The sequence below is a fragment of the Filicampus tigris genome, chromosome 15 (assembly GCF_054856515.1).
Source record: "Filicampus tigris isolate MCC_2025a chromosome 15, RoL_Ftig_1.0, whole genome shotgun sequence".
Classification (NCBI taxonomy): Eukaryota; Metazoa; Chordata; class Actinopteri; order Syngnathiformes; family Syngnathidae; genus Filicampus; species Filicampus tigris.
In genome coordinates this window covers 8537867-8550514 of record NC_141231.1, presented here as the reverse complement: position 1 = coordinate 8550514, position 12648 = coordinate 8537867, and the positions used below count along the sequence as shown (strand labels likewise).

General features: G+C 37.4%; 1 protein-coding gene across 7 annotated transcripts in view; it reads left to right on the top strand.

Annotated features, from left to right (window-relative positions):
- The window catches only part of mapk10 (mitogen-activated protein kinase 10), a 30793-nt gene extending 18466 nt beyond the window's left edge, over nucleotides 1-12327 (top strand). For 3 of the 7 annotated variants that reach the window (XM_086052987.1, XM_086052990.1, XM_086052989.1), the window contains exons 9-14: nucleotides 1769-1951; nucleotides 4657-4781; nucleotides 5640-5666; nucleotides 6226-6289; nucleotides 6934-7011; nucleotides 8226-12327. In XM_086052987.1, coding sequence (XP_085909113.1) covers nucleotides 1769-1951; nucleotides 4657-4781; nucleotides 5640-5666; nucleotides 6226-6289; nucleotides 6934-7011; nucleotides 8226-8368 — 620 coding nt within the window. In that variant the 3' untranslated portion in view covers nucleotides 8369-12327. Of the gene's footprint in view, nucleotides 1-1768; nucleotides 1952-4656; nucleotides 4782-5639; nucleotides 5667-6225; nucleotides 6290-6933; nucleotides 7042-8220 lie in introns of all 7 variants that reach the window. The other 4 variants (XM_086052991.1, XM_086052992.1, XM_086052993.1 and 1 more) reach the window with 4 other exon arrangements.
- Nucleotides 12328-12648: the final 321 nt, after the last annotated feature.

Sequence of the window (12648 nt, the reverse complement as noted above, 5' to 3'; positions counted from 1 at the left end):
ACGAATCAGTTTTGAAGTCTGCATTGACTCTGCGCACATTGTGCAGAGCGGGCTTACTTTATGCGTGGGAATCACTTGTCGCCGTAAATCCATTTATCAAGTAGGTCTTCTGGTATCGTTTGTGAAATGTACTGTGCCCTTCTTTTTCTTCTTGGGCATAGGCTCTTGTGTTGAATTCTCACCGGGCCTTTTCCCCATGGCAAAGAAACTTTCCAAATATGTCTGTTTATTTTACTCATTTTACTACCTCGTGCATTTAATATTAGCATTACACAACGGAGACAACTTGACATGCATTAAGAGAGTCAGTCATAGATGGATGTGACGGAGAGAATCTGGTCACGTTTCAAAATTGTTTTTCAGTTCAGTCTCGGATGATAAATAAACCGGAAGTACCGTCATTTTTTAAAATGTCATCAGTGTGGCCTGCCGCGGCCCGGTCCAAAGTGGCCCGCGGCCAGATGGTTGGGGACCTCTGCTCTAGAGCTCAAGTTAGCTAGCAAGCTAGCCATTATGTTTTGCTAAAACATAATGTTTTGTTTGGTTTCCAGTCTGTCCCTTGAGAAGTGGCTACTGCGCCCCAAGAACGTCTTGCGAGTACAATTATTTACAACATCCACTTGATATATCCTCCTCATCCATAATTCCACTGGATTAATTTGACATTTTTGTGGGGAAGAAATTGTAAAAATACTCAAAATTCTTTGAGTATATCTGGTGGTGTAACACCAAACACGACAAGGTTTTGTCGTGATTTTCAGTTCGAGACAACAGAAGTCAATCACTTTCTGCAAACCCAAAGTACTCTGCCGCATATTATTTGCAAACAGTATGAAAAGGTCTATCCTTAACAATCGATTAATCAATTATAACGAGCGAGCCTAACTATACCGGAGGTGGACTCGATATTTTCATACAAATATTTATTTAATGCAATTATGACTTTACTATGGCATTAGCATAGGTTAGTGATCAACTATGCTGCATTTTAACTGATGTAAAAAAATTTAATCCAATCCCCCTGTAAGGCAAGGTTAAAAAAAAGAAGTTTGTTGGCAGTGTACCTGCTAGCTTTCAGGGTTTCAACAACAGCTGCATTTCCACCAGAACTTCACACGGGAATGCACCAGGAGCGATTCAAACCTCAAACTTCAGAACTGTGAGGCAGCAACGCTAGCTCTTCAAGAGGTTAATTGGCAGTAATCCGAATCTGTGTGTGTGTGTGTTTTTGCGTGAACCCAGTGGACATGTGGTCAGTGGGCTGCATCTTTGGAGAGGTGATTAGAGGCACAGTGCTCTTTCCCGGGACGGACCGTATCCTTCTGACGTCCAACACTGCCCACCCACCCTTATCATACCAGCTCAACATGCTGACCAACTTAGTGTAGACGAAGTTGACGTTCTCAGCGTGATGACGTAATTACGGGATTGCTGATGGAACATTCTGGCACTGGCAACTTCACAAGTGGTGTTTGTGGGTGTGGTCAATTAGAAGTAACTAGAATTTTGATCATTTTGGACTTATGTATTTTCGAATGTGTTGCACCAAATATTCAAATGGGGTTTTGACCAAGAAATTCATTTAGAAAATACATACTTAAACCTAATTGAGTGTCCGGTTTATAGCACAATATTAGATGATTGTTTTTATTCTGAGTTTGCACAAAATAGTGTTTAGAAAAATGATTTAAAATTACTTGGAATGCTCTAGTGATGTTCTTGATTATTCCTGGTGTGTCTATGCTCGTTTGCCTTAATCTCGCACCAGACATCGACCAGTGGAACAAGGTGATCGAGCAGCTCGGTACACCGTCGCCGGAGTTCATGAAGAAACTGCAGCCCACCGTGAGGAACTATGTGGAGAACCGGCCCAAGTACGCTGGCCTCACCTTTCCCAAACTTTTCCCAGACTGCCTTTTCCCTGCCGACTCCGAGCACAACAAACTGAAAGGTGAGAAGTCAGACGAGTTCTATTTTTCACCTACTGTACATCGTAAATGCATGAAATATATAATATAGATATATTGCTAACAAAGTTTTGATCATACTATAATCAATAAAGCCACCAAAAATGCCCCCATAGGATGTTTAGGAAATTCTGGCTTTAAAAGTAATGCAGATTAAATAATATAAAATCTAAAAACATATTCTTTAAATTAATCAAAACAAAATGTAAATAAATACATATATTATGGTATAAAAATTAAATAAATATATGATTGTGAGTATTGTTATATGCTCCGTCTCATGTGTTTGTTTCTATTGTTTGTGTTCAAATATAACGTTTAATATGTGAAATAACATCGAAGCTAGTTTCATTAGCCAGTCAACGGCTTTTTGCATTGTATGTTAGCATTAAGCTAGCGGACATTGGTAAGGCAAGGTTAAGCAATTTTAACCTTTTTGCTCGCTTTCTGCCAGACTGCTGCTTGTGAAGTTCACTGCTACCATGGCTAGCGTTCACAGTTCAAATTTTTACTTCCAATTCAAGACTAAAAACAAAATCTGCTGAGTGATAGCTTGTATCTCAAAAAACACAAGTCAGTGTATTGCACAGCAAGTCTCCTGTGTCAGAGTATGTTAAATTTCCTGTTCTGTTTATCAACACTGGTGCCCTTCTGTGGGGATATCATTAAAAGAGCAAAACACAGCTGTGGGGTTAGAATCCTTTTTGGTACCGACGCCACAGTTCATGATGCCTTGAGTTTACACTTGCTCCATCTTTGGGGTCCATCCAATGGTGGTTGTCTGCGGTGACATCGACGCTGCTGCCTTCTAAAATATTCAGCAATCTAAGAAGGGAGAGACAGCGTCAGACAGGAAGCATGTGCAACGAGAGAGAGAGAGAGAGCGAGAGAGAGAGAGAGGGAAGCAGGATGCATGGATTGATGGATGGATGGAGAAATGAAATAGAGAGCAACAAGAGGCATCATTTTACAGAGTTACCGTCAGTTCCAGGCAGAGGAAGCAGTGGGAGGAAGCTCCTACACTTGCAGTTTGTCCTCTTGGTATTGTAGTTATTTTTAGTGAAGATCAGCGGGTGTGATAGAGGAATGGTGGTCTGTCCACCTTAACTGAAAGTCTAAACCATTTTGACCTGAAGAGGACATTTTAAAGTCATTTTGGCCATGTCCAGGGGTCTGTCATAGATTAAGTTTTCCTAGAGATCTGGTCAAATTGCTACCGAATTTGAACCCTATATGCTACATGCTATGTGTGTGTGTGTGTGTGTGTGTGTCAATATACATACGTGTACATATATACATGTACTGTATGTACATGTATACATACATGTATATATAGATGTGTATATTAGGGATGTCAAGCGATTACATTTTTAACTAATTGCAACATTTTCCATAATTGATCGTGACTAATTTTATTTTTCAACTACAATTTTGTACAAAACTTGGAATGATATTTACTTGAGTAAAATCTTGGAATTAATGTGGAAAAAAAAGTAAAAGATATTTTGATTCGAAGATTGTTCTAATAGCTTTCTTTGATCTTTGAATACGATTCTTGTCCTTTAAAATACAACTGTTGAACGATACACCGAAGATGTACAACTAATATGGTATTTGAATTTGGCTTTGCAAAGTGCCCAAATTATTTTGGATTTCTCCAATGGGCCGTCGGGCAACTTTTTAAAGTAAAACTACGTAAAAGTCTGTCTTTGCGACAGTGAGTCTCCTCTAAGTTTTGCTGCAATGTGAGCAGAGGTCAGCTGCCACAGCAAGTAAATAAAACTGAGTTTAACCGAGTTTTGCGTTATGAAATTTAAATTAATCTCCACAGTTAACACTTTAACCTTGACAGATATATACACACACACATACATACATATACATATATATATATATATTATATACATATTATTATACATATAATACATTTTGAAGTCATTTTGGCTGTCTCGTGGCATCTTCCATAGAAACTTACTCTCAAGCTTTTTTTCGACTACTATAGGATTTCAACCTCGCATACTAGACGGATGGAGTCTTGCGTTTTCGTAATTGACTAGGCGGAGCACGGCGGCAAAATCATCAAATTAAAAAGGCACAGAGAGTCAGCCATTTTGATCCGGTGCGGCCATTTAAAGTCATTTTGGCCATTTTCCGTTGTCCGATGGACTTGTCCTTGAGATTTTGTCAGATTGCTGCCTAATGTGAATCACATACAGTATTAGACACTCAGACAGGTGACAATAAACTGCAAACCTTTTTCATTTTTGTCCTTGAGTGTGGGCGACTCATAGCAGCAAAGTTTGATGACTTGTAAAACATAAAGATAAAGAAAGTCGGCCACTTAACTCAACTTTTCAATGACTGAACTTTTTATGTTGATTGGGTGTTTCTTTTGAATACATTACTCCGTTTTTGTATGTTGATCATTTCTTGTTAAGCGACCATTAGTTCCTTGAAAGGTGCTATTTACTTGGAAGTTATTATATTATTATTTTAAGGCAGCCATTTCAGGGTAGTAACCCGGTGTAGAGATTTTGTTTGAAAAAGCATGGCGGCCTAGTTTGATAACGAGCCAAATGAATGCGGCCATGTTCAGAGGTCAGGGTATACGCTTGCAGTGCTCCGTCCAAGGATGCGTTTAACAATACACCCCGCTCTCATTTTCATTGTCTTTTCCTACAAATTACAGCAAGCCAAGCCAGAGACCTGCTGTCCAAGATGCTGATCATCGACCCAGCCAAGCGGATATCAGTGGACGAAGCCTTGCAGCACCCCTACATCAACGTGTGGTACGATCCGGCTGAGGTGGAGGCGGTGAGTAGGCCTTGAGTTGCCCATTTCATCGCCCATCCAAAACGCTTTCATTTTATTTTAGGTATATTTTGGGGGTCTAGTCAAAATATATTATAAGTGTAAGTACAGTATACTAGTACATTACAACAGCAAAGTGAGAATTAATTGATTCCAACTGATTGGAACCCCATATACACTTCTTGTTTTTTCTTTAATCCGGATGATTTTTATTGTGTTTGGCAACTTCGGTCGAATGTAATTTTTAAATATTAAAAATCGACTAAATCATTTTTGAAAGAAATTTTTAAAGGGATGTGACACCAGACATTTAAAGCATCTTGGATACAATAACTGTCAATTTCCCTGACCTAGACCAACAATGTCTGTCCGACAATTTGAATACAACTGAATGATAATTGTTTTTCATACAACTTTAAAAAGAGTTACCCTAAATAAAGTTACACACATTTATTCAGGGGAAAAATGTGCCCATACACATGCACAACAGAAATTTGACCTTAACCCAACAGAGCAACATCAAGATAATATATATGCGTACTGTCGGGTCACTTGAACGCATTGTTTGTTGATTTTCTACCACTTAAACACAATTTCTGATTAGAAGAAAATGTTGTGCTGTTTGTGATGTTCTTCATCATCAGTGCCTCATACATGTGAGGTGACAGCGAGATTGGGAAAAAGCCATAAAAGATAATTGGGATATTTGTTTTTTCCTTTTCAAATATATGACTGAAATATATGCACTTGCCTCTGATGTTAACTGACTGTATATCTATCTATATATCGATATGAGTGGCCTTGTTCAACACGTGTTCTGCTGTTTTCCCTCTTCTCTAATGTCACCTCATGCTGATGAAGGCCAGGGATCTCATCCAAATATCCATGGTAAATGACCACCACCGCTTCTGCAAAACTCTCCCTCCCTTCTCTTGACAAAATATGCTGATTGGATGTCCAAAGTGACCCTCGGGCGTGACTATTTAGTGGGGGAAAAAGAGCGTGAAATCCTATTAGCTAGATGGAAGGAGCAACTGGAACTCGTCTTCTTCCAAAATCGAGAATTGATATATTTGTCTCCTTAGTTGTGTAAATCGAGGTTGAATGTGTATTTACTTATATGCAAGCATGCTTTTGGTTTAATTGTTGTGTCTACATTTTGTTTATAATGTATGATGTATTGAACCATAATTTAAAGGGCCTGTTTGCAAAAACACACCAAAGGGAAAGCAAGGGAGAAAAAAAATCACTCAAAAATATAATACACAATTTTTGTTTTTCTTCCCATCATTTCTTGTGCGTTTTTGCAAACAATCTCAAATCCTGCATAGAAACTGAGCTCTAGCCTTCTTGTAGAAAATAATGCGCATTATGTAAGCACTGTTAAAAGGTGATGACAAACACACGATGACTAAAGATGCCATACCTTCTTTTTATTAATTTGCAGCCTCCGCCTCAAATCTATGACAAGCAGCTCGACGAGAGAGAACACTCCATTGATGAGTGGAAAGGTGAGACACAGTCAATCACACATCCAATTCGGATTCACCTTTCATTTATGAATAAAATTATTATTAATATTATAATTGACATCTTAAGTTGTACTTTATAGTTTGTATTCCTTTATCCACACCAAATTACAAACTAATTATGTTGTATAATTTATGCACAAATGTACAAAATGAATTTTATAACCTTAATACTGGTATGCATCTTTTGTATCTTTATTTCTTCTCTGTCACTGTTAAAAACATCATCAAATTTAAGTAATTAATGGTGGAATCCCGCAAGGCTCATTTCTAGGCCCTCTGTTTTTAATCTTTTATTATTATTATTGTTATTATTTGATCTTTTTAAAATGTATTCATTCTCAGAAAATGATGTATCTGTCCCGCTATATTTCTACCGTACAAAAAAAGAGTTTTGTATTCTTTATTTATTAATAAACATTCAATTATGTCAAATAACAGTGGTACCTTGGTTCTTGAACATAAGTTAAATTAGAATTCGTCCATTCCAGCCACAAAACAAAGCTGACTTCCCACGCATTCTTAACTCAATTGTTTGCTAAACGAGTCATTCACTCTGCTATCAATATTTAAAACATTTGTATTATTGTTGTTGTTTTTTTAAAATTACTTCTTCTGTTCCACAGAGTTGATCTACAAAGAAGTGATGAATTTTGAGGAGAGAACGAAGAATGGCGTAGTGAAGGGACAGCCTTCACCTTCAGGTACTCTCAGTGCATAAGCCTAATCGCTCTGTAAGTCAATTTTATATACAACCTTACTGGAACCTCTGATATTCACACACCCCATTGTCTTGTCCATCTGTCTTCTCTTTACTTTTCTATAATACTAAATGAAATGTTAAGCGATAATGTATGACAAAAATATGTTTATGTATCATATATATTGTAGTATGTATGGTGACTTGGGTTCTTGGGAAGCATTGAATGCATGGCTATTAGATACATGCCAAATTTTTCATTAATCTGTGGGGATGTTATGATTGAGCCCTATGAACTCTTGTCTAGCAACAGGAGCCAAACAAATGCGACCTTTAAAAAGTTTTTGAAAAACCCTTATCATTAGCGTTTACATGTACAGAAAACGTAAATGCCTAAAAATTTAAACATTTCACCACAGGTCCCAAAATCGACTTTTGGGAAAAACATTAGCATAAGCATTTCTGTGCAAACGCTAAAAATGCTAAGAATTGAAAACATGCCTCAATGTGAATGTGTTTTTAAGCGGAAGTCAACCCTATTTTTTTTCCCCGTATGTTCAATGCAGCCCACTAGTTGAAACAAGGCATTGTGATTAATATTGCGTTTGTGGAATATGAGATGAGCAGAAAAATCCACCCGTTTTTAGCCATCTGAGGGGGCGGCCATTTTGAAATGAAAATGACATCACAGTTGCTCAGGGCTCAGGTAACGACCAATCACGGCTTACCTGTTTTCTGAAGCTGAGTTATGATTGGTTACTATCAAAGATTAATAGAACTATTATCAAAGATAATAGATCATATTATTGTAAAGAAAACGTTCAACTTTAAGCCGGTTCAGTATCAAAATCATGACATACTCTGCACAGCATTTCTCTTATTCATTACAGTGGTTTACGAACATGAATTTCACAGACAAGCTGGGCGAGATCATTTTCCACGCCAGCATTATTTTGCTACGTAAAGGTACCACTGTGTCAATATTTTTAGAGTGAGGTCAATTCCTCACATTTTTTGGCCACTCGCTATTTGTTTTCTCTGTGTAACCCACTGGACCCAAGTTCCAATAGCCACGCTGTGATGTGTTTTCGTCCAATCACCTTGTATTGGGTCCCGTGCTTTTCCCTCCTTATCTGTGTGGCACGTTTCCTTCCAGCGCCGACGAGGGCGCTCTGGTACGTTATAACCGCGGCGCCGCCGTTGCTTCCCTCAGCGCAGGTGCAGCCGTGAACAGCAGCGAGAGCCTCCCTCCGTCCTCGTCCATCAACGACATCTCGTCCATGTCCACCGACCAGACCCTGGCCTCAGACACTGACAGCAGCCTGGAGACCTCGGCGGGACCATTGGGGTGCTGCAGGTGACTAGCCGCCTGCCTGCGCAACCCCGCCTTCTTCCGCCGCTGAGGAAGAAGAAGAAGAAGAAGAAGAAGAAGAAGAAAGGCGAGGGGTAGAGGGGCGCTATTGGAAAACAAACGGAAAATAGGAAAAATGTGAAACAATCAATAGGAGACGACCAAGCCTGCGCGTTGTCATGCTAAACAAAAAAAAAATGCAGCGGTATTTAAAGTTATACTCTAATGTGGATGATGCTCTAGTTGCTTTGCTTATATTAGCCCACGTATATTGCATACAAAAAGCAGCTTTGACTTGCATCTCCTTTAAACGTAAAAGCATCACACTCTGGCTGGCTGCTGCCCCTCCTGCGCCCCCCTTCAAATGCCCCAAAAAGCATTTAAACGCTCCCGTCTTTGGACTCATCATGTGACCTCTTTGCTGTACTTCATCCAAAACAATCCTTAAAACGTGTGCGTGTATGCGTGTGTGTGTGTTTATAAACACACCATGTCATGTAAATAATGTAATTGTGTACAGCCGAAGGGCACATGAAGTGGGACTAACGGCCAGTATGCTGGAAGCTTCTTATTTTATTTTGATAAAATGTATTTTTTTTTTTATTTTAATTTTGCTTTATTTTATTACACTAAAACTAAATATTTTTTGTCAACCTGTCCCGCACAATTGCCTTTTGTTTGATCAACAATTTGTCTTTTAATGTAAAATAATAGAAAATTAAACACATTTTAAAAAAATCAATTAAATAAAAAAATACTTAGTATATATTATATCATACAGGTTGATACAAAAAATATGCAGAGTAATAAAATAAAGTCAAATAAAACTTAAACAATAATTTACATTTAAAATAAAAGGACACTTTTTTGAGTGTATGCTATTTTTTTTTTAATTCATTATTTTTAGACTATTGATGCACCTTGCGACCTGAATTGCTCCTGCCAGTTGCTGCACTTGTGCATGATTTCAATTCACACTTGCAAAAAAAGTCACTGTATGCTTAAGCCGGCTGTATATGTCTCACATCCACTAACACATTAACAGATGACATTGGAGGTCTGGTCCAGACAATTAGGCCTTCCACTGCTGTTCAAAAGTGATTTTGCTGTGATGTTCCTTTCATTTGGGCCTGTCAGATAATCCATTCCCACCAAAACAGCCAGTTGCATGTCATTTATTGAGAGCAAAATGGGCGCAGTGATAACCGCTACAGCAGTGCTTTGATTCTCACGTTTCATGTCGTTTACTGTGCAAAAATTCTTGGGATGCCAAAAGCTTTACTGTATTTAATAACCTGATCAACGCACTCATGTTATGTAAAACAGTAAAACTACATTTTGGTGAGGCTGCAGATAATATCACGACACAAATACCGGTACATCACAATATTTACTAAAACAATATAGCCGCAATCGTCAATACAAAAGAGTGATTAACATTGAATCGCGAAAGATAACAATGTGATGTGTTGCAGTATCAATATTTTGCCCCCCCCCAACTGATACTGAGAGATGCTGTACATCCTTATATCGATATTTTATTCCTTGTCTAATTGATACTCTACCTTGGAGGACAAGAATGTCATATAATGGCAATTATGATATTTTGTCCTACCTCTAATTGATACTGACGTGATAGACTACTGCGATTTGGAACTACAGTCCATCAATTTTTCCTCTTGGTAAAAGTAAAAGTCTCAATAGTGAGTGGAGCCATACCTACCATAAAGTGTGGGAAAGATCATCAATGGATGGTGGCATCCACCCCCACTGATTGCCTTGAACCAGGAAGTGGCCTGCTAGTTAGCTAACAAACAACAAAAAACACAATTATGACGACTTTTCTGGCCTTTGCGGAGGTCTGCTCTGATTCTAATCATAAATGGTTGTTATAGTATTGCTAAAACAATAAATGTAGTGTTGGCCCTATATTGCACAGCATTAGATGAGCAAACAATTGGTAGCTGGCAATAGCGAGTGCCTTTTGGTGGTGGCAAATAGTTACACTATAGTATTTTAAATTGCACAACAACACATAACATGACTTATTTTTGCCTTAAAACGAGAAAATAATTAGTTGAAACGTGAGGAATAAAGTTTGGATTCATCTCTCATCCCTCAGTGCATGGCTCAGCAACAACTGTACTTTATTTTATTTTAATATTCATTTTAATATGTTCGATATCCGCTGTTCAAATCAAGGTAAAATTAAGAAACCATCAGTCACTTACCAATTCCCTTTTGAAAAAAAAGAAGAAAAAAAAAGAAAAAAAAGTCCATCTTGATGTACACCTGCAGTATCTTAAAAGGCCTGCTAGAGGATGCTGTCTCCAGAATAAGCTACAGTACAGCTCGGTGATGCGTTCAGGGTCCGGTCGGTCGGGGCATTTTCTGTCTCTTTAAACAGGGTGCAACTTTCCACTATTACAAGGATTTTTCTTCGCCTTCTCTGAGGCTCTTTTTGTTGCACATTACGTGATATTTTTAAACCATTACGAACTTAATTCTGTATCTTTAGATTTACTGGATCACTTTTATGTTTTTTGTTTTTTTTTAGTTTCATGAATGTAATTTTCACACCTTGTTGTTACGACTACTACACGTTGTAATGTTTTGTTTTGTTTTTGTTTTTCTTGCCAAAAGGAGGTAAATATAAAGTAATTAAAACAATAAATATTAAGTTGATTTTTAAAACAAAAGTCGGAGTAGACCATTATGGTGGCACCTGTTTGCTTGAGCTGAAACAGAAATAGGTGGGCCTATCCCCAGTGTGACCAATCAAAATCATTGATCCCACCCCCATCTGATTTGACGATTGGCATTTCAATTTGACATCTAAACGTCACAGTGCTTTTTTATCCATTGCAAATTAATAAGGAAATAAGTAAAACAATACCGAATAAAAAGTGAATAATTTAAATTTATTCAGAATGGCCAATTATTACCAGTTATTCACATTTAAAATGTAAGCAAGTTAAAAAAAAATCACGTTTATTATTATCATTTATATTTGACGTATTTATATAGTTTATATTTAAATCATTTTTGGCAAAAAAACAAAAACAAAAAAAACCCACCTCCATACAAGACAAGTTATTTTGGGTCATTGCTGGCTTGTCGGCACTGAATGTAAAAGTAGAAAAATAGAAGCAAATCGTTTGTCATCACTGTATGATTAGGGTGTATATGCGTGTGATTGAAATAAACCAGCAAGTCAACACAATCGGAACTGAAAACACAACTGTCTAAAAAGCCTGTGTTGATGTTTCTTTTTGGGGGGAATGACAAGAGATGCGTGCGTGTGTGTGTGCGCGCGCGCGTGTGTGTGTAAAAAAGTTGACAATTAGTCACACTAAAAATATATCAGGAGTGGGGAACCTACGGGGCAATGTACAGCCCGGTGAGAGCACTTGATCTGGCCAGCCATGCAAATGTAAAAAACAAATAAAACCATCAGAAGACAACAAGGTTTCCCAGTCCTGATTTGAAGCAGCGACACATCCTTATTTTTCTCACGGGGGATCTTTCCATTTATTTCTTGTCACCTGACAAAAAGTTCTGGTCACATGCTTTTGTTGTCATATTGTAAATAACAACAATCCAAGAATGCAATAAAAGCAGACGCAGGGACGGCGACGCAAACGACATAATTAAAAGTTTAAGTTGACAATATACGATGTATAGGTCATCTGAATCAGGTGATGTTCTCCCATTTTCCATCTTTTATTTTGTAATGTTTTAATCAAGCACTCTGTTGGTTTGACAGTGAATGAAAAAAAAAAGTTTCCTGCTGATGATCTCAAAAGCTTCAGGCAAATAAAAGTGTGAAACAATTGCAAAAGATGAAATAAAGAAAAGAGAAAAATGAGAGCTGTTACTCCAAACACATTTTAAAGGAACTGTGTATGTAAAAACAAAACAATAGTCCGTAATGTATGTGATTCAAAATAAACAAAAAAATTGATCTTGGACAAATGTGTGGTCTTCTCTGTTGAGTTTTGCATAATTTTGCTGTCCAGCAAACTATTAATATCTACATGTAATTGAGATTAACTTTAACACATATCTACCGTTTTTGTCTAATAGATTTTTTTTTGCATTGATGCATTAAACATGTATCTCCTGACATTTTTCAAAATATTTTACAGATTTTAAATGTGTTTATTTGTTAAATGTAATCAATACTCCATTGAATGGACACATGATACCTCAAAAAAGTTTTTAAATGTAGTTTTAGTTCAATGTAATTAATATTTAATTAATGATTTGCAATTGTATTTGTAATGTTTA